This window comes from Sander lucioperca, chromosome 2 (genome assembly GCF_008315115.2).
Source record: "Sander lucioperca isolate FBNREF2018 chromosome 2, SLUC_FBN_1.2, whole genome shotgun sequence".
In the NCBI taxonomy this organism is placed as follows: domain Eukaryota; kingdom Metazoa; phylum Chordata; class Actinopteri; order Perciformes; family Percidae; genus Sander; species Sander lucioperca.
Genome location: NC_050174.1, coordinates 24,308,990 through 24,331,426, shown reverse-complemented (window position 1 = coordinate 24,331,426; position 22,437 = coordinate 24,308,990). Strand labels below are relative to the sequence as shown.

The window sequence follows — 22,437 nt, the reverse complement described above, 5'->3', positions numbered from 1 at the left end:
AAATTTAAGGCAATTTTGCATCCGATGGGCAGGATCATTTTCTGTAACACTAAGATTTAACATTTCTAAATTGATGAATGTGATCATAGTATTACTCCAGTGCAACTGACATTCTAAATATAACTTATTCTACACGTCTTCCAGCAGATAAACTTATCAATGCTGTCTAAATCCAGGGTGTTTTCCTGCTTTAAAATGGGCATCCGTCTCATTTTGAAGCAAGCTTTTTTGTAACTGAAAGCAGTGTGAGTGCGCCTGCGCTGACATATGCTTTGTGATAGGAGAAGCGAGGGACCAATAATAAAGAGAACGTGAATCTGGCCAATACGTGTTCGCGAAATAAGACAAACAACAGCACGGCAACCAATCATTGTCATACACCGCGAAACGGCATGGATGAGAGGTGTGTCTTCTGTCAGAAGCGGGCGTTGTCACTCGTGGGCATTGCGGCCAATAGCTAACAAGTTGATCAGATAGCAACCAATCACGGCACTGGAGCTGTGTGCTTTCGCCAATGAGAATTAGAACCAAAATGGGCTGTCAGTGGCAGTCGGTGCCAACCATAGATATTGTTCTATATCTATGGTGCCAACCTCTCTACAATTGACGGCATAAACGCCCAATAAGAGCTTCATTTGTTATGTTCTGTACCCAATCATATGCCAGGACACAGAAGCTTGGTGGTGAAGTACAGTAGTAACCTGTCGTTCAGATCAACAAGCCACTATTTTGGAAGCAGTTTGATAAACACTCACTGTTCCTCAGTTGATGTCAGTCGTTTCCAGCGACACATATCACGCGAGATCAACGATTAACCAACACAAAACTAGCCAGCCACATAACGTTAGCCCTGAACCGATAGGGTTGGATGACATCGTCGGTTGAACTTTAAAAGACATCTTGCTCGTTTTTCACACCAGGCAAGTCTATGACAACTGAACACCCAACGATCTTGTTTGTTTTTTGGATTGGCTGAATATTTTCAATATACAACCTAGCTAGCAAGAACTTTTTTTTTTTTATCGTTTATTTGGCAACTTTTCACTAGCGCTAACGTTAGCAAACACTTTTTTTGCTATACAGATCGACCTATTTTTTCGCCAAGCAGCTCTTCGTTTTGTTTTGTCAACAAGCTGCTTTTTTCTCTCGAAGAGCTGACGTTAACTTACCTTAAAAAACGACGATATTTAGCAAACGGTTTGCTTAATAAAGAGGGCAAAGCAACCATAGCAGTTGAAGAAGTGTTAGCGTCAGCTTTTACCAGCCAGCTAACCAAACCCTTAACGTTACCTGAACCATTTTACCAATCATTTAGAAACGCCTTTAACCGGTTGGTGCTGTATTCAGGACATTTCACTTTTAAATTGCCCGTTTGATACACTGTAAGAGTAACTATTTAACGTCAGCTAGCTAGCTCTCGCTTTTTTTTAAATAACTGACAGAACAGCAAACCACCTGAGTGTTAGAAGTAGACCAGTGGTTGGACCTGAGGCGAGTTGTGTACAGCCAAGGAATCCCTCATCGGATTGTTATATTATTATCAGTGTTATTGTTGAAAATGGCGGCGGTCGGAATGGTGCAGATGTTGATCGAAGCAGCCGAGTACCTTGAGCGCAGGGAACGAGGTAAAGTGTATTGTTTTCTACTGTCTTGTTTTATATGTGAAAAATTACAATGACACCCACCCCCTTAAATTACGCTAATTTATGCACTTGTCATTTTGAAAAGCTATTTTAAATACTCTTGCTGCCCTTTATTTTGTTACATGAAGTAACCTGGCAATGCATTAAAAACATAAAGGAATTTGCACAATACAGCAGAATGCAACGCCTACCCCAAAATAGGTGCTAAGCTATATTAATATTCCGACATGTTTGGGATATACTGCAAATGTGCAATAACGCGTGCATTTGCCTTTCTAATGAAAGAATGCATTATGTGGCAGATGCAGTCAGATGTGCAGGGAGACATTGTTTTCATGGAGGCCCCTCCTTTTCCTCTGTTGTGGTTTGCAAGTGGGGTTTATTCCAGTTCAAGATGACATCATTGTCCAGGCTGAGGGGAGAAAATACTGTATAAAGATGCTGCATGGAATCCATTCATTGCATGCCTGCACTTAAGAACAAGACATTGCTCCTGTATTCCAAAAAGCTCAAGATCTAATGTGGCACATTTTGCATTCTCTATTGGTTTGGCTCCTTTTCACTGTGGCTATATTTTGCCTTGCCAGATATCTGGACACGTGACCATTATGTTGTTTGTTTGTTTGCTTGCAGAAGCTGAACACGGCTATGCCTCCATGCCACCCTTCATCAGCAGCCAAGAGAGGGAAAGCTTGAAAAGGAAAAGCAAAAGCAAGAAAAACACAAGTAGCAGGTAAAGGCCAGAAAGTATACAGTATCATTTTCCAGCTTTGCAACAAGGGGTTTATAATGTTCTCTGTTCAAGTGTGTCCCCACTGAGCACAGCTCAATTTTAATTTTACAAATCGCACGTATAATTTTCCGTTTGTGGTGACAAAGTTATATGTGAGCACATTTAACATAATTTTGTTTTGCATATTTTTGGTGCTGCAATTAAATATATTGCGCGTTGCTGTTTGTCATTCCCTCTCTCTCACCTCTTTCCTGTCAGTCTTCAGCCATACTACCTAATAAAGGCAAGAAAAGCTAAAAAAACAAAACAAAAGGTCATCTGACATTATAGGTTGTGGCTGCGTGTGTGTGTGTGTGTGTCCGTGTGTGTGAGAGAGTCTATTGGGTTAAGGCCATGTTTTGACTTCCCCTTGTCTTCTGTAAAGCGTGTGACTGACAGCAGCAAACATCAGGCTGGCTTAAAGCGAATGGCCACTCTGTGAGGCAAACTGGGTCAGTCAAGGTGACTGCAGAAGACATTTCAGTGAGGGAGCATGTCCTGACAGCTCCGGTCAATGGACACTACTGCGCACACATAGAATTCCAGTGATCAATCAAATCGGGACAGATTTATGTTGCATCCACACCCCACAGATCAATGTACGCTCCGTGGTCAGATTGCAGTTTGGATTTTATGCAACTGTAATATTTGGTTTGTGAAACTCGTTTCAACAAAAAGCCTCTGCGTACATTGATTGTTTCGGTAGAGGGGATTTAAAAAAGCTCCATGATCAAAGGCAGCACGGGTGGAACCATATTCTATATGAACGAAAATATTTGAGTGTGTTTGTATTCACCTGTATTGACGCGCATATGCACATGGGACGCCCTGAATGTAAACACCAGAACAAAACGGCTAATTAGTGCAAAAAAAGAGTTCTGTACTAGGCTGAGGTTGAAAAGTGTGTCACACACCTCTAAGCCATGCCCGTAGCTGCCAGTAGCTTCCTTCCCAGACGTTTATTGGTCCGGTTAGCTGGTAGTTCAGACACAAACGCATTACTTGAAACCTGACAAGATGGATCTTTGCGTAATATGTGATCCCGCAATTCTTGCATGATCTTGTGATATTGCACGAATCCTTCATCCGTGCAAGGTAAAAGAATGCCCACTTCATGCAGTGATTGGTCAGCTGTGCAGAGGTGAGAAAGTGTGCAGGATTAGAATTACTCTCCCAGGCTCTCGTTTTTGATTTTAGGACCACCTGCTTCTAGAGCTGCAAAGCTTAATTGTGGTAAATAAAGTTGTCCACTATTACGTGATTCACCAACTATTTTTGATTAATTGATCAATCGGTTTGAGTCATCTTCTATGAAAAAAAAGTAAGAATTCTCTGATTCCATCTTCTTAAATATACGGCAGTAAACTGAAAGTTGTTGAGTTGTGAACTGAACAAGACATTTGAGGATTCGCCTCGGTTTTTGGAAAACAGCGATCGACATTTTTCACCATTTTCGGACATTTTATAGACCAAACAGCTAATCAATTAATCGAGAAAATAGTCGGCAGATTCATCGTCACTGAAAGTAATCGTAAGGCCGGCTACACACTGCCTGCGTGGCGTGAGCGTGGCGTTTCTGTTTCGTGTCAGTTGCGTGGCGGCTGCGTGGCGTTTTCTATGTCTTTACATACCAGAAACGTGTCTGACGTGGCGCTGCTGCTGCTAGCCTTGTCTGTACACATGGATGTTTCCCATTGATGAAATGAAATCCCATGTTAAACATAAATATAGACTGACTGAACGTCGGCAGCATTGATGGCAAAATAGGCTACAGAATATTTAGTTCTGTATTGGCAGGTGCAATATTAGAAAATCAATTTATTTATTTTTTAAATTACATTTATATCTGCATTTATATCAAAACCTAGAGACTTTCAAACATCAACATGTCATTTATTAATATGTATTTGTGTCAAAATGACATATAAACATCTTTTTGTATTCTATTTTGCCTGGAAACGCTTCCAATACGCTTGCGTGTCGTGTGAAAAATAGGTGTCGGTTCTATTTCTAGCATGCACCCGTTTTCGGCGCGGCTCGAGACGTGCGTATCACGCAGGCAGTGTGTAAGCTCTGACCTGTTAACATGGGCGCCGAAATATAAATGGACACGCCACGCAGCTGACACGCTCACGCCACGCAGCCAAGTGTGTAGCTGGCCTTAGTTGCAGGTAGCAGCCCTACCTGCTTCCATGACTTTTGGTATGTTCAAATGAGGGAAACACTGTGAATGTCTTGAAGGTGAGATTGTCTGAAGCATGCAATGTTGTCCCCATTTGAACTATCACGTCTTGCTCCGATCTATGGCGGCAGGCCTTAAGACGTTGTTGGATGACACGTAGTATACTAGCTTTGTTTGAAGAACACTGTGACCTAAAGTGTTCTCTGGGTGGCTTAGCGCTATGTTCACTATCCAATGTACAGAGTACATGATGTAAATGTCATTTATGTCAATGACTACAGGCCTGTCACCCCTCATAACTCCAATGTACATATTCAGCTATATTATCCGCTGATCTAAAGTTACAACACTGCTGTACACATTTGACATTTGAGTATTCCATACGTTCATATAGGCTAAGTCCATTTTTTTCTCAATATTTAGTCATAATACCATGTTTAAGAACATAGTTAAGAGCTTCAACAGAGAATGTTTGACATTTTTTCTTGATAAATGAACGGTTATTAAAGTATAAACATTGCTCCTGAGTCATTTCCTGTCAATCAATCAATCAATCACACAACTGCTTTTGAAAAGGAACTTGGTGTCACTTAAATATTTGGTTTAGCCTGTTGGCCAGGATTATGCCCGATGGGTTTCGACCAACGTTTTCAGCGACGATGACTAATCTGTAGTGTTCGGTGTATTGTCACCGTGCACTAAACGGAGCAGGATGTGGAGTGCTGCAAGAACACACCTGCTTCCAGCTCCGAACATGTCTGAACATGCTTAGGTGGCACTACATTTTTAGACATGCCTTGTGAAGAAAATCTGGGACTAGCTTTGTGTGTCAAGTAGACCACGAGCTGCTGTAGGTTTATACTGAAGCCATAAAACCTTTTAGCTTACCAGCACTTAGCCTATACTATGTTATGTGTTTAACTAGAAGGCTATGTTAAGCAACTCCATCATCATCTACAAGCACTTAATCAGATATTACTATTTAAGGGCAGCAGAGGCACACTTGTCATTAATAATGGTTTCTGCTCCGCCTAGATGATTTGATATGGTCTTGTGTGATGTTGGCTCTTCTTGGGGGTGGGGGGATGGGGGGGCAGTTCTGCCAGAGAAGAGTGGGCCATTCGTTGATCAGGCATAATAAGTTATATTTTGTTGCTGACTGTTGAAACTTGGTGAAATGTAGGGCAGTCATTTATGTATGTATGTATGTATGTGGAGCCACTCAACCCAGTGTGTACAAGCTCCTCCAGTCTCTGTTGTTTCTCCATGGCGTGGATGTGTGAGTAGTGGGGGAGGGGAGTTCCTGTGTTTCTGGCGTGTATGTGTGTGTGTGCATGTGTGTCAGTAGTAGTGACTCCCCCCTCATCTCTCTCTCTCTCTCTCTCTCCTCCACCCTCTTTTCCTGCTCTGTTCTCACTCTTAGCAGGCAGTGGAGAGCACCAGCTCCTCCATTACATAGATGGAGAGTCCTCCCCCACCCTACACGCATACACACTGTGCAACTACAGTGATCTTTGAGCCGTCCTTGTTAAGCAGGCAAATTGAGTCTTCCCATGCTCGCCACCCTGTGTTGTTGCTCAGGCAAATGTGGCTAACTTGGGCGAGGCTACAGCCAAGCCTCAGAAATGAAATGACAGCGTAATGGTAGTTTCATGTAGAAGAATCTTGTAGACTTGAGCCGAAGGAAAGATGGCCTGGTCAATCATCTTGAGACAGTTGAGTTTCTGAAATCGTAATCGCGATTACAATTTCGATCAATTGCACAGCCCTAACTGTACGTGGAGTTACAGTATAAGACTGTAACTTGTTATTAGAACGTCATTCACTTTCTTGACATTACCCTGACCAGTCAATACCGAGTGAGGAAACCCATCAAGGCTCGGTTATACTCTCACGCGACACTTTGGCATCAGCCACAGTAGATGGCGGTGCACTACGACCATGCCCCGGAGTCTATATCAAGCCCCCAGGAAGAGCGCCGAGTCTAAAAGCCACCATGGGCTTAGCGGATAACGGTGGTACTGCACCCCATGGCCCAGAAAGACTTTTCACATAGACTTTGCATGGCGAAAGAAACGTCTATATTTCAGCGGATAATTTGTTTCTGGGTATATCAACTTACCACCCGAACACTGAAAGGGTCCTTGTTTAAAACGTTACGTTTTTAACATTTTTAACATTCACTAGAAGCGAATCCAGAATTATTAAATAAGGCATGATGAACGCGCATAGTGGACGCGAGCAGAGCCGCGGGACTGCGCCCGCCCGCTCACATGACTGTTCTCCCGAGCTCATGTAGCTAGCTGTAATAATGGATATAGCTAATGGTTGTAGTTCACCATGTGTTCTATTAATACGTCCATGGTGTTATCTTATGAAGTCATGATACATCCCAGGGATGTATGTATGTAGCTGCTGTAAAGCCTGTTAGCTACGTGGATGTAACGTCATTAGCGTTTCCCAAACTGGCGGGCTATCGGCTAGCTAGCTAGTTGCTAACATCAGGGGTAGCTAGCATGGCTGTATTAAGATCTATAGCTACATAGCTAACTATATGCCTACATAACGTTACTACAGACAGTGATTACATGGCCTTGGTTCTCTCTTATGATACATCCGAGGGCTGTATGCTGTAAAGCTTGTAACGTGGATGAGAGCTGAAGCCATGGATGAGCTTTGTTCACGAAACTGCAGGCTAACTGCTAGCTAGAAGCACAACATAATTATTAAATCTCCTTGGTTGTCTAGCTAAATACATCTATCGTTTATTTAGCTAAGCATGTAAACGATAGGGAACAACGAAAACAGTGTTTAACGTTAGTGAATATTTTAGACAATGAAACGGCGAGTTCATGAGTTCGCCACTTGTAAGAGACACGACAGAGAAGCACGAACGCGCATGTTGCTACCGGTTGCTACGACAACGCAAACAAATTGTTTGCGATGGGCATGCTAGTGCGCATGCCCATCGTGAGCCAACCAGCGTTATGGGCCAACAATGCGGAAGAGCCGAGCTCCATGTTTGCTTTATGCGCTTTTGAGCACTCTCATTGGAACGTACGGGGCTTCCCGCCGAACACTGGATCCAGTTCTCTTAATACATCCATGGTCTATATCCACGACGTTCCACTTCCGAGATTGCTCCGTTGCCACCGCAAATTCCGCCGGTTTTACTCTTTTCGGCCAGATATCCGTTACCTTCTGCTTTCTTGGTGAATTCTAAACTCTGGTGGATTTCTGAGGACTATGGTTAACTGCTCCTCAGATCTCTGCAGGGTAAATCCAGACAGCTAGCTAGACTATCTGTCCAATCAGAGGCTATTTTGCAGAGGCACCGTAGCTCTGCCCGCTGCTTACCGCCGCCCATGACGATTGTGATTGGTTTAAAGAAATGCCAATAAACCAGAGCACGTTTTCTCTCCCATCCCAGAATGCTTTGTGGACTAGCCAGACCATCCTCCGCAGCACTGTGGACAGGATCCAAAATTTGCACCATCTACTAGCCAAATGCTGGTAAAATATGTAAGTGGCTGGTATATTTGCTTCACTCGCAATCTAAAAGCAATCTATTGAGTGGCTAATCAAATTTGAATATTCACTAGCCATTTGGCTGGTGGACAAATACTGTCCGAAAAGTTAATTTCGGACACTGGCTGTGGAGGAAGGTCTGGCCTGTGAATAAGCATGAAGTAGTGAAGAAGAAGAGAGTGGAAGTAAAGGGAAAGCAGGCTGCCTGGCAACCGTAGTAAACACATCCATGATAAACACTGACGTGCTGCGAAACATTACATTTATCTACTCTAATCATTAAAGTGACTGTCATTTATCTCCAAATCAGAACTCCTGTCTGCCTGTAACACTATTAAGAACACTCTTTCCTTTTTTTTGTTTGACAAAACGATCTCTCATGTTTTTCCACACTATCCAGCAAAATGTTTTTTCTTTTCCCAGTGTGGTGTCTCTCTCTGACCACATATTTAAGGCAGTTTGACTCCCTGTGGTCTGTACATGAAGAGCCATACAGATGTTTATAGAGGCGAAGCTGCTCGGCCAGTCTTCCTAGCCAACCATGTTGAACTGAAAGCGTAGCGCCACAGCAACTTGCGGAGCCTTCGCGCTGGAAACGACAGCCGTGGTGGTGTCCTTTTATGGCTCATGCACGTCGCACCGGGAACTGCGTGGCGACCATAAACCTAGCATAACATAGCAAACATTTTCTACAGCTGAAGCTGTTATAGGGAGCTGCCAGGAGCAGTTTCACAATAATGTAAGAGTTGTTACTTCTGTACGTTGACTTACAAAGATTTAGAAGAACCAGGAACCAACCATTGTCTTAATTTTGTAGTTTGGGGCATCATTCCTGTCGTCATTGTTAACTTTGTACTCACCAAGTTCATTGCTAAAATCTGGGAATGCAGTGACATTGCTAAAAAAGAAGTTGGATAAGGCACAATATGTGCACATATGTATTCCTCTTTGTTGGAGGTAAAAATGAAGGCCAACTGCAAAATTATTATCCAAAATGTTAATTGCAACAATTCTTCACAGTTTAGAGACCCACTTCCTCACTTTTCTTTATTTGTGCGGTAGGTCAAAGTTGAATTTAATGAGGAATTGCTGCTAGCGACATTTCAGCTGTGCTACTTTTAGTTTTACCTCCAAACAACGTGCTTTAGATAATCAGCTTCTTTACAACCTGTCGGATCAATGGACTGCTCATGTTTTTTTGAGACAGACTCAGATGTTGCCGTGTTTCCAAATATGAGCACTTACTTTGGTCAGTAAAATATTATCATAACTTATAATGAAAACTATAAAAAACAAGACCCAATAAGACCCCCACTGCACATCCTGAATGTATCTAGCCAACATACTAGCAATGTGAATTTGAGCAGGGCTGATTAAACTGGTTGGGGTCGATATATTGGCCATTATTAGCTTATAATGGTAACACATCGAAGTATAGAAATGCCAAACTAGGTTTGAGGGAAACCAGAGAACACTGACAAGTTGATTTTCACACAAAATCTAGTGTCTAGTCTGTATCAAGATTGTTTGGCTAGGTTATGTGTTTCTGATAGTAAACAATGCTATCAGCTGATGTGTTGTTATCATAGACAGTATATAATGGACCAACAGATCCCGTTGCTCTGGACGGAGACCAGTGAAGGATATTAGAAGATCTTTCCCGGTGATGGCTGAGCGTTACTGCACAGCCTCCAACTGAGCTTGAAGACGTAGATGTGACGTGAGCAACCTGTCTGAAAGTTGGAAGTCTTCTGGTAGCTGTGCCAAGAGAAATCTCAATCATTCCCAATCTAGCAGAGACGGAGAGCGTTATATGTAAGGAGATAACATAGGCACAGGCTAATTATTGCTAACTAAAATGATAGTTAACATTAGTAATTACACTTAAACAGCTAATGGAAGTCCAAACTGCCTGTGAGCTTCTCCTGTACTATACGGTAATTCCTCTACTATGAGACAGTAAGTCCCGTGGTTATGACACAATCGTTAGCCTATTTTTATAAAAACGTCTGCTACGGAGCCATAACGTGAGATCCAAGGTAATGGAGCCTTTTATACATTGTCGTGTTTCTTTAGAAATAAACAATGGACAAATAGAATCTTTAAACTCTTCAGATGTAAAGTTATTCTCTGTCAAAGTGACATCAAAATGAATGGGAGTCAGTGGGATGCTAACGGGAGGTGATGACTTGGTAGCATCAAAATGGCGCCATAGGAGCTACGCGTTCTGGGGAGAGGCTTACCCCCTTGGTTATTATGGATCCCATGTAACTTCTAGGCAAGTCCCACCCTACGAAGCAGCTCGATTGGTTGGGGTTAGGCATTGACCTTGAGTGGTTAAGGTTAGGCTAGCCGATTGGTCAGGGGATAGGACCTGAACAAATCGGGTTAAGGCGCTGACACACCAACCCGATTATCGGCCGTCAGAAAGTCTGGCGAGGTCGGTGACTCGAGTCTGTTCGGTGTGTTTTGTGCCGATGTCAGTCGGAGGAGCCGTCTGCTTAAATTTGGGCCGATTTGACTTGTTGAATTGGCCAGTGGGCAGTCGGACTCAGTGACCAATCTGATTGGTGGAGTGCTAGCCCTCGACTAGCGAATCAGTGCACTTATGTTAAAACACTTACCGAAAATGACGAGCGGGATGAGCGTGACGAACGCCTCTCAAAAACCGACAAAAATCTTTTAAACTGACCTTTGTCGATTTAAAAAAAAACAAAAAAAAACGGACAGATTCAGCAACTGCACGGCCTATTTCTCGCTTAAAATGTTTTCAGAAACACGTTTCGGTGAACTATTTTCGCAAAATATGAGCTCGTATTCCGAACGAGCCGCCATTATGGTCGGCTTTGAAATTCGGGAGAAGTGACCCACGTGAAGTGTTCGTCATTTCCGGTTTTCATTTCTTGGGCGACAATACAGATTAGCGGCGCCTGCTGTTATGGAGACGTATTATTTCTCGCGCATGCGCAGAACGTGCGCACAAGTCGGCGTCGCTTCGGTGTGTTCCGAGGCACTTTTTGTTACCGACGGGAGCCGACTGATCAGTCCGACTGCCTTTTCTGCCAACAGTCGGCCGTCAGGTTGGTGTGTCAGAGCCTTTACATTACTTTGCGTGAGCATGGACGCCTGGCCAATAGTAGTGTGTGAATGCTATTGAAGGGCGGGTCTTGCCTAGAAGTTGCGTGGGTTCCATAATAACGCTCAGCTGATATATCTTTATCAGACTTTTTAAACTCCCACAAAGAAAATCCAATATCGTTTGAGCTATAGTGGGAATCTTTGCGACCCGATTCCCAATTTTGGTGTCACAATCACATTCAGGATTGATTCTTGCTTAAGAAAATGGAATAGCAGCATAAATAACTATATATAATATACACATAATACATTTATTATCAACATTTAAACATGTGTGGCTATAGCTAAGTTTTCTCCGTATTGTCAGCCGTTAACCGTTTGTTGTTCTGTCATAAAGGAAGTGTGTGAGGTGAACTAAGGAAAGTAGCAGCTGGATATCAGCAGTCAGCTGGGGGCAGCTATTAGTTCATCAGTGCTTCAGAATGTTGCACTTTATGTATTATTATAGTAGCATGGTGAGTCAGTGTAATATCATGGAATCCAGTGTGTAGTCAATGTGATCCCAGTGCCTATGTGGTAGACTAGGGATGCAATGTAATGTGCTGATATAGAATTAAGGCAATCCATAGATTATTTCACATTGCTCACAATAAAAAAAAAAAACCTCATCTTTACTCAGTATTTCTTAGTATCAGCTGTACACTGTCGTGTCATGGGTGCGTTAGGTGGAGGGGTAGAGCGTTCTCGGGGTAGGGCAGAGGGTGGGAGGTGTCCCTGAGCCTGAAATCTAGCCTGAATAAGTGGGATCATTTGCCTGCTAGCCCTGTTATGTCATCAGCGGCTGTCTGTCCTGCAAAGGAATGGAGTGAGATAGAGAGCACCCAAAGCTGAAATGAGATGATACCCCGCACCACACACACACACACACACACACACACACACACACAGGCATGACACCCATTGCTGTTCAGAGGTTGCGACTCAGGATAGGGGAAGCCAGTATACAGTGTAAGCTTAGCCTTGACAGTAAGTTGTAAAACATAGAATTAAATCAATCAGTGCGGCTACATGCAGTTTTAAAAACCTGATTATATTCAGGTTAAGGCCATACCCCGGTTTCTCAAATGTCATGTAAAAAACTTACTGAGTTTTCATACCCTGGTTAACAGACCTAGATAACTCCTTTAGTTACCAGGGTATTTGTGCATGTATACACCTTAACCAGGTTACGCGTCTGCACATGCTCCGTAGGTTAGAACTGCCCCTTCCCACTCCGCTGCAGTGATTTTTGAACCGGAAATAGAAAAAAAATAAAATAAAAAACACAGCAACAACACAAGCTTTTAACCCTTTAAACCCACTGAGGACTTCGCCATGGCAAAAAAACTTTCCAGGTTGTTGTGATTTTGACAAATGTCAACCGGAAAAAAAAGCCTTATTCTGACCAGTTGTACGTTGGCGGAGCATCATTCTTCCCATTCTTCCCCGCTCATGTATACAGGGAGAACTGGCATAACTGGTTATTCACTTAACCGGGGTAAGATGCATGTAAACGCATGGACTGTGTGTGTGTGTGTGTGTGCGCGCGCCGAGGATCTTAGCCGTGGCAAGGGGACAGTGTCGAGCCTAGCAGAGCTGAAGATGCAGAGGCTATTTTGGGACATGGGGGGGGGGGTTGTAAGGTCAGGTCTGAGGTAGATTAGAGTTCAGTTCAATGCTGAGGGAATCTTTGCCTTCTGTGCACCCCAACAACCACCACCCTTCACCTATTGTCACACAGGTCAGTCTAGCACATGCATTCCAAAAACTACACATAACCCTGTTTCTGCACCTTGTCTCACTGTGTGTGTGTGTGTGTGTGTGTGTGTGTGTGTGTGTGGCTTTAGTACTGCAATGCAGAAGTCATACTGGCCTCTAGCACAGTGGCTAACCAGGCAATATGTAGGGGCATAGTCCCTGGATTCTGTTTATAGTTACAGTTACTATGTTTACCCCTGGCCTCTTCATCATGTATCTGAGTCCTTAAAAAAGCACAAGTATCCTCCGTTGAACAAGCCTCAGGCATCAAAATACCCAGCCTGTTCTTTGTTTTTCCTAGAATCCCATTTTGTCAGCCGTTCTGACTGCTCATAAACACCCACACAACCTTTTTTTCTCTCTCTCTCTCTCTCTCGCTCTCTCTCTCTCTCTCTCTCTCTCTCTCTCTCTCTCTCTCTCTCTCTCAATCCCCTGCAGTAAGACCTTGGACTGTATTAATGACACATAAAGAGGAAACCTTACTCTGTTTAAGCAGTGGCCTTGTAATTATGTGTGGTTTCTCATATGTGTTTTATCTCCACAGGTCTACGCACAATGAAATGGAAAAGAACAGGTATGTAAAAATGTCCTCGTCTGTGTGTGTTTGGGCATATTTGTTAATTCTCATCATGGATGGTGCAGGGCTCAACATTAACGCTTGCCCTGGGCAAGTAAACTCTGCGGGCAAGTGGAATGCCTCGTGCAGTTGTCCGATCGTGCAAAAAAAAGTGATCTTGTGAGTGAGAGCCGCTGCTCAGCAACCGATTCGTTCGGTGAGCTTACCCAGTAGCACAAAAAGGCCAGCAACGGCAGAGAAAGGCAGCGAGGATAAAAGCAAATATAGCCACAATATTTTCACATCTAATATAGAAATAAAAGGGAAACGTAGAACGCAGATTTTCTACCAACTCTTTGTCAATGCAGCACGGTCCATCCAGCGGACTTTTGCCGGTGTGTGAGCAGGGATCTCCGGGCCCGGCGGCATGCGGGCGCCGTTCTGCATGTACTGTCCGCACTGTGACACAAGCCGGTTGAAAATCTGCAACGTTTCCCTACCGAATCAGAGTTGGTGATTGTTGGAACAGTGGAAAGACTAACCAAGACGGAGGGTATCTGATCCATCAGTCCAGTATCTCCTTTCCTATTTACTTCATTTGATTGTGTAAATCAGGTATATAATGAAAAAGACAGTAATCGTTAGATAGAATAGTTAGCTAGTGAAGACGTTCTCATCAAAAAAACTAAATAGTATCAGTAATGAAAGCCAGCATAGGTAGATCATGAGAGTAAGGTGCCTAATGTTCAATTTAAGACAGATATGAATGCCAAATCATATATTATTATATTGTCTGTGTTTAGGAAAATGTGTTTTTGCAACACAGAAAACCTATTTTTCGCAGCTGATATTCACCATGCTAGTGGAAAAGCTCTCAGGATGGCAACCTCAGTTGTTACAATGGTCCAGACTGAAACGGATTTCCATGAAATTTGGTACATGCATTCATGCACCATCATCATGTCAACTTTTAAAATTTTCCAATACTTTGTTTCATGACCTAATGACATTCCCATCAGCCTCAGCTGTACTTTGTGGGTTTTTTTGTGCCAGTTAGCAGATGTTAGCATGGTAAATTAAGATTATGAACATGGTAAACATTACACCTGCATAACGTCAGCATGTTAGCTTTGGCATTGTGAGCATGTTTCTGATGTTAGCATTTGGTTCAAAGCACTGCAATGCCAAAGTACAGCCCCACAGACCCTTAATCCTGCTATGAAACCCCACATCAATAGAACACTTTTTGGCTAAGATAATGTCACAGTTTTAATCACAGGCTGTGAGGTTGTAATGAATCCAAACATAAATCCAACTGCTGTTTTCAACCGTTTTTCATGCAGATATTTTGGGACAAAAAAAATAAGTCTTTTATTTATGTGTTTATGCTTTGGTCCCTGTCACTCTCTGCTTCCATCTACCCTGTGCTAGTTGATCCAAACCAGCAGCTCAGTGGACAGCCTGAATAATATATGACACTGAGGCATGCGCCTGGTATTTAGTCCTCTGCATGTGTTTGCGTGTGTGGAGACACCTCATGCCCAGCACTGAGTCAAAATTATGACTACAGCCCGTCGTTTTGCACCTGACAACATTCACAGCCTTTAGCTAGTATCTCTCACCAGTAGTTTAATGATAGAAAACCATCATAGGCTAGTAGTAAATTACTCATCTCAACCCACTGCTAGCAAAGCCAGAGGCATGCAACCAGACCCATCCCCCCTCCCCCCACCCCCTGCAGCAATATTGGCTCAGTAAAATCTCTATATACACACACACACATTCAAAGTTCTATTTTGTACAACTCCCCTCTGTCGTTGCACACAGAACCAAGAGCATGCATGTGGGGTAGTGTGTGTGCATGCTAACGTCCACGTCACAGGACTCCAGCCAAAGCCTGTTGGGTTGCAAGGGACAAGTCGTTTGCGTTTGTTTTTTATGCATTAAAAAACTGACTTTCACATTCACTTCATTACAGACCAAACGGGAACTGCACAAAATTAGGGCAGAGAAATTGGGTTCTGGCCTTGGGCTGATGCAGCACGTAGCTCCACATACAGTAACATACTCACCTATTGACACACTGCGCTAAAGCCACATTTAACCAGAATAACCTGTTACAGCCATGCCCGGAGTGTTTTTATCTCACTCAGACACCTTGTGACCTGTGTCTGCTGCTCGTCTGTGTCAAACAAATATTAGCTAGCCCCGAGCATTTCCATGCTCTGCATGCCCTTTGGACTGATACCTCTTTTAGACCAATGACCAGAGTTATCTGACCGGTCTTCAACCCTTCTTTTATCAATTCAAACCAAACTAGTCAACACAGGTTGATCTCCGGTCATGACAATTCAGATATGCCCTGGGTCACAACCCGGGAGTAATGCATAGTTACCTCGGGAGTTGGAAATGGGCGGGGGTTTACACGTCATATTCAGTGGGCAGCTAACATAGCCGCATACTACAGTCCACCAGCTGTACTAGTGTCTTGTAGCCTACTTGAATTCGTCATTATACAGTATATATTAGAACATCCCAAAAATAACCAAAGTTTTCAGTTAACACATTTCACAACTTCGAACATTAAAATGCATACTGAACTGGTTTGACTTATTAACACAAATGTGTCAGTGACTACGTTTACATGCACATAATATTCCGTTTTTGGCCCTTATTCCGAAAATATTCCAACTAAGATGTTTACACAGCTAATGAAAGTGAATATTCCACTAATATTCCCGTTTACATGCAGCCGTTTACAACTTGTTCGACCGTGCAAACAAAGCCTCCCTCTTTCATTCCTTCGACCACCAGCTTGAAAAGGTCGGCGCTGCAATGTTTGCGCATATCTAAAAACCGGTTGATATCCAAGTCTTTCATGATGTTTAAAAGTAGCTGTGTTTCTCCTTCTTTCCTTTTGGGCATGCATCTCTGCCCGCATGTGTTTAGAAGCGCATATTCTAAATGCGCTTCCAAAGAATGCCTCTAAAACCCGAATAATACCGGCATATCCCACATGTCTTAACTGCTCCTCAGATCTCTGCAGGGTAAATCCAGACAGCTAGCTAGACTATCTGTCCAATCTTGAGTTTTCTGCTGCACGACTAAAACAACTTTTGAACGTACAAATGTTCCACCAAAACAAGTTCCTTCCCGAGGCTATTTTGCAGCGGCACCGTGGCTCTGTCTGGCTCTTAGTGCCGCCCATGACGATTTTGATTGGTTTAAGGAATTTCCAATTAACCAGAGCATGTTTTTCACCCATCCCAGAATGCTGTGTGGACTAGCCAGGCCCTCCTCCGCAGCGCTGTGGAGGAAGGTCTGGCAAAGCGAGACTATGCTGGCAAACACTACATTGTCCCTCACCGTCCCACTAATTCTTTCCTCATCGCAGACAGCCAGGAGCTCCCGCACCTCAAAGTCTTGCTAAATATCCATGTTGTTCAAATCGTCAGAGGTTCACCTCCAGTGTAGCTGAAAACATGCTGTAGCCATCACACCACTTATTTATGGACTACGACGACCTGTGACTCCTGCGTCACAACGGGGACATACTTGTCCCGCCCCGATACTTAGCGACCATGGTCGTTTGTCATTCACATCGAAATGCCCGACCAACCTCTCGAGCTGGGTCACAAAGCCGAGTCTGACAATACCGGTTAACTCCATTCAAATACAAAGTCAACCCTAGTTCAACCCTGGTCGAGCCCTCGGTGTGACTCAGCTGAGAAACAGGCACTTGGTTTCAGCAACTGAACTACTTTGTTTGTGCATGTGTGGGCTTCACCTGCTTTTCAAAGGCCAAGGGGTGAGAATATATTTGTGTGTATCCTCCGCCCACTGTCCAATTTTGAATAAACTCTTTCCGGCAGTCACGCGCGCATCAGGACTACCTGCAGCAGACAATAAATGAACAGCTCATCCAGCCGGTCCTCAGCTGCCAAAAATTTTTCCCCTATCAGGAGAAGTCTGACGTACACACGCCCACACACTCAGGCACATACAGGCATACAGACACGTACACACTCCGCCGAGGCCGGAGCTGGAGGTGTGTGTTGTGTAACTGCGGGGTGGCAAACACCCACCAGACCTTAGTGACTGCCAAGGCTGCCAGCTTAGAGCGGCTACAGGAGGAAATGGAGTGGAGATGAGAAATATTAATGTGAAGTGTGTTATAGGACAGCTGACATTAATAATTAACTCAGATCTCAGCATATGTCACAGCACATTTCGGTTTTCTTCTTGCCAATGGAGGATTTGTACACTGTTCCTCAGATATTCTATGTAGCAACATTTTGTGGTAATGTTAACATTGCTGTAGAAACACACAGGATAGTACTTCATATAGAACCTGTGGAAACATTTTACTTACATCTTATGAATGAGTAACTCTAGCATTTGGTTCAAAATGCAGATGATGATTTTCAAGTAAGGCTGCTTGTGTATAGACAACATTTGAACATTTTAGAGGTTTGGCTTCTATTGTACAGCATAATAAGAGTCTAAAGCCACGCTAGCTCTGTGAGGTTATACTTGGGGGATTCTTTGAGATAAATGCTAGCATCAGCACATCAGCTAACATGCTCACAACACTGACAGCGTTCACCATGTTTATCACTTTAGATTTTAGCATAAGCATGTTAACATTTGCACTAAACTCAAAGTACAGCTGAGGCTGATGGAAATGTTATTAGTTTTGTCTGAATTTTGTCATAAAATATGACAATTCATCCTTAGAGGGACATGAATGTCTACCACATTATGTGGCAATTCATCCAACAGTTAAGACATCTCTTAAAAACCACAAATGTCAACATCCCAGTGGCACTAAAGCAAAAGTCAGGGGATCACCAAAGTTATTAGGATTCATCATCTAGGGACCATAACATTGCCATCCTTGGAACCAAGCCACTAGCATGACAAAATAACATGTTTCTATTTCTCAAAGTAAGGAAAGGAAAAAGGTATTCATTTGATATCTTTTTGGGACTAGTTTTAGCCCAAATAACAAGTAAGAAATGTAAGGCTTTATGCAGGCTTGCATCAAATCACATTTGACAAAAGAAAACTTAATTCAAAATCCACCCACAACTTTTTGTCTTGGGCCTACAACCACAGCTCATGGTCTACATGAGCGAATGGAGTTGTCATCGTGAGATACAGTAGCTTAATTGGCATCATGCAAATGAAGCTCCATACTTAGGTTACCTGATACAACTGAGCAAACTCCCTCCAGCGATGAAGACCATGAAATGCGGTTGAAAGCTCCAGAAAGAAGTTAGCAAGTGAACCTTGAGTTACTATTTATTTATTGTCAAACTACTATTTCCAAGGCCAGGAATGAACTTTAACGTGCAACAAATCACATGCTTTCTGTGTTTATCTTTACATCTATCTTTTTATCGTTAATGTTTGACAGTTTCTCTCTCTTTGTTTCTTCTCTTCTTTCTTCAGACGGGCACATCTACGGCTCTGTTTAGAGCGCTTAAAATCTCTCGTTCCCTTAGGACCAGATGCTAACAGGCACACCACTCTAAGCCTGCTGATGAAAGCCAAAGATCATATCAAGGTGCGTGTATTTATGTGTGTGTTTGGTTCTCACCAGATCAGTGCGAAAAGACAAGGAAGGTCCCCCCTGAGCCTCTCAGTGCTGGCCTGGTATCCGGTACCTTCTTCTCGACCTCAAAAGGGAGAAAAGGCTATTACCCAGGTGGTTTGGATCTTTAATGATTTATGCAGCACCTGGCGTAAGTACAATTTAGGCGGGATAAGGCAACACCTATTGCATGTTCAGCCAACAAACCACTTTTTTCAGTGCTTTGCGGTCCTGTTCAGTGCTGTTTCTGTCAGTGATTTTCCCCGTCAGGACACTCTCGATTAATAGAAATAGAATAGAGTAGAAATTCCTTAGTATTTGAGGGGATACCTGGAATTTCCTCAGGCATTTGCCTTTTCACCACTGACAATAATTATGGTAAGCAATGTTGTCGTTTTGTATGATTCTAGCTAAAGGGAGCATGTAGAGGTAAAAAAAAACAGCGGTCCAAGGATGGAGCCTTGAGGAACTCCAATGGAGACAAAGTATTCTATGTCTTGTAGATAGGACTTGAACCAATTTAGCACCATGCCAGACAAACAGCCCAGTTTTTTAGTCCGTCAAGCAATATTGCATGATCAAATGGGTGGAACTGCAGTCACTGAGATCCAGAAGCACTACAATTGACTTTTTGCCAGAGTCAGTGTTTAATCGTATGCCATTTAGAACTTTAATAAGAGCAGTCTAAGTGCTGTGATGGGGCCAAAATCCAGACTGGAAGTCATCTACACAAGACAAGAGGGCAATTTGTTGAGCCCGGGGGTGTGTGAGTATGTTAGTATTGTGTGTATTGAGTGACTTAAGCCCCTGACACACCAACCCGACGGCTGACTGTCGGCAGAAAAGGCAGTCGGACTGATCAGTCGACTCCCCGAGGTCCAGAAAGAGACATAATACAAAAAATGAAAACTGGAAATGACAACGCGTCACGTGGGTCTGGCTTCTCCAGCCGATGGTAATGGCGGCTTGTTCGAAACACGATCTCGTATTTTACGAAAATAGTTCACTGAAACGTGTTTCTGAAAACCTTTTAAGTGAGAGATAGGCCATGCAGTTGCTGAATCTGTCTTCATTTCAGGTCGACAAAGGTCAGTTTAAAGCAGCCATATTATGCTCATTTTCAGGTTCATATTGTATTTTAAGGTTGTACCAGAATAGGTTTACATGGTTTAATTTTCAAAAAACACCATATTTTTGTTGTACTGCAGTGCTCTCTCTCACTGCTGCAGATCCTCTTTTCAGCTGGTCTCTGTTTTAGCTACAGAGTGAGACCTCTTTTCTTCTTCTTCTTCTGTACTATCTTTGATTGCACTGCACATGCCCAGTAGCTCAGATGTAGATCATGTCAGCTAGCTAGCTCCATAGACAGTAAAAGAAAGGCTGTTTCTACAACTTCGGTCAGTTACAAGGCAGGATTAGCTGGGAGACTTCTAAATGAGGGCGCACATGTAAGTAGTTCTTTTGTAGATTATGGTGAACTTGTGTGTGTTGTAGCAGTGCTTTGCTATTGAGAACGAGGTAGCATGCTAGCGTTAGCATTCTAGCGTTAGCATTAGCGTTAGCATGCTAACGCTACGAGCTAATGGTTGCGGTTAGCCTGCTCGTTTCGGCTTGTGACGTCACAAGCCGTGCCGATTTGGAACAGCTCACCCAGAGACTGAAGGCAGGACACATTCAGAAACTGTATCTCACTCTAAACAGCATGGGTGGATTTTTTTCAAAGTTTCTATGTGTGTGGAAGCACCAGAGACACAAAAGACCACCCCAAATCCCAGAAAAAGTGATTTTTTCATAATATGGGCACTTTAAAAGATTTTCGTCAGATTTTGAGAGGCGTTCGTCATTCATCCCGCTCGTCATTTCCGGGTTAGCACTCCACCAATCAGATTGGTCATTGAGTCCGACTGCCCGCCCTCTGACCCAGCAAGTCAGGTCAGCCAAAATGAAGGCCGACGGCTCCTCCGACGGACGACGGCACGGAACACACCAAACAGACTCGAGTCACTGACCTCGCCAGATTGGTGTGTCAGGGCCATTAAATGTCTTGCATTAGCCACTGAGGGAACACACACACATGGCAACTTTTTTGACAACTTCTCCTTAAGTGTTGTGTGTGTTTTTTTTTTCTCCACCCTGCAGAGGTTGGAGGAGAGCGATAGGAGAGCTCAGCACACCATGGATCAGCTACAGCGGGAGCGGAGACATCTGAGGCGGCGTCTGGAGCAGCTAGGGGTGGAGAGGACCCGCATGGACAGTACTGGCTCCACTGTGTCTTTGGACAAGTCTGACTCTGACCAAGGTATATCTATTTATATAAATACACTTAAGAAGACGTAGTGGCGTCTGAAGTCAGACAAATGTAATCATAAGTAGATTACGCCCTAGGATGTTTAAAAATTGCATTGCGATTCAATTTTGATCTCAACTGGTTGTAATCATTACACATTTATATCGATTTTTAAAGGGTTCACGATGCACTCACGTTGTTTACTCAGAAAAGATTAAAGTGGTAGTATGATCTTTTGAGGAACCTTCAGGAAAAACTTGAATAGCTAACGATAATATGACATAATATTGAATTAACTCTATAACCATGTTCTTGTGGTCCCTGTGCTCCAACAGAAGACCTGGATGTGGACGTGGAGGGGACGGACTACATGCTGGGTGACCTGGAGTGGAGCACCAGCAGTGTTAGCGACTCGGGCGACGAGCGGGGTAGCCTGCGCAGCAGCTGCAGCGACGAGGGCTACTCCAGCGCCAGCCTGCTGCTGCTGCAGGACACTCAGGAGAGGGCCAAGCAGCTGGGCTGCAGCCTATAGACAGCACTGGACAGCACAACTTCCCCCCCCCTCAGCCACTCCCGTCCCAATATTGTCTCACCACTCCCTAATCCCACTCTGACCTCCCCCCTCCGTCCCTCCCTGCCGGGACTGACCAAGTCTGAGGCCTCTCCTCCAGGCAGGCCTCTGCAGGCTTCCCGTTCCCACGACGACTTCCCCTATCCAGACTGCAACACCTTCGAGACACCCGCCCACATCCAGCCCGTCATCAGCGGTCAGTCTTTTAGGGGGTCGCCCGCTCCGCACCAATCAAACGAGTGGGATTTTAAAGACACTCCATCTCTCCGTCCATCCATCAGAAACACAACTTTCAGCCAGAGAATGTTACCACACAATATCCCACTGCCTCTTTTTCTATGCCTCAAGAGCCATGGGAAGCACTTGAGATTTCATCCTTACTTCACACACACACACACACACACACACACACACACACACACACACA

General features: G+C 43.7%; 1 protein-coding gene across 1 annotated transcript; it reads left to right on the top strand.

Annotated features, from left to right (window-relative positions):
• Window positions 1-688: 688 nt before the first annotated feature.
• On the top strand, window positions 689-22,434 carry mxd1 (MAX dimerization protein 1). The gene is made up of 6 exons (XM_031300595.2): window positions 689-1,625; window positions 2,277-2,376; window positions 13,545-13,574; window positions 19,011-19,125; window positions 21,292-21,451; window positions 21,775-22,434. The coding sequence occupies exons 1-6, from the start codon at window positions 1,559-1,561 to the stop codon at window positions 21,969-21,971; spliced, it is 669 nt and encodes a 222-aa protein (XP_031156455.1). The 5' UTR covers window positions 689-1,558; the 3' UTR covers window positions 21,972-22,434.
• Window positions 22,435-22,437: the final 3 nt, after the last annotated feature.

Bases quoted from the DNA above. Each gene is read 5' to 3' on its own strand.
- mxd1 (XM_031300595.2), top strand. From the start codon at position 1,559: ATGGCGGCGGTCGGAATGGTGCAGATGTTGATCGAAGCAGCCGAGTAC. The intron at 13,575-19,010 runs GTATGTAAAAAT...TTCTTTCTTCAG, and splicing joins AATGAAATGGAAAAGAACAG to ACGGGCACATCTACGGCTCT. The intron at 19,126-21,291 runs GTGCGTGTATTT...TCCACCCTGCAG, and splicing joins AAGCCAAAGATCATATCAAG to AGGTTGGAGGAGAGCGATAG.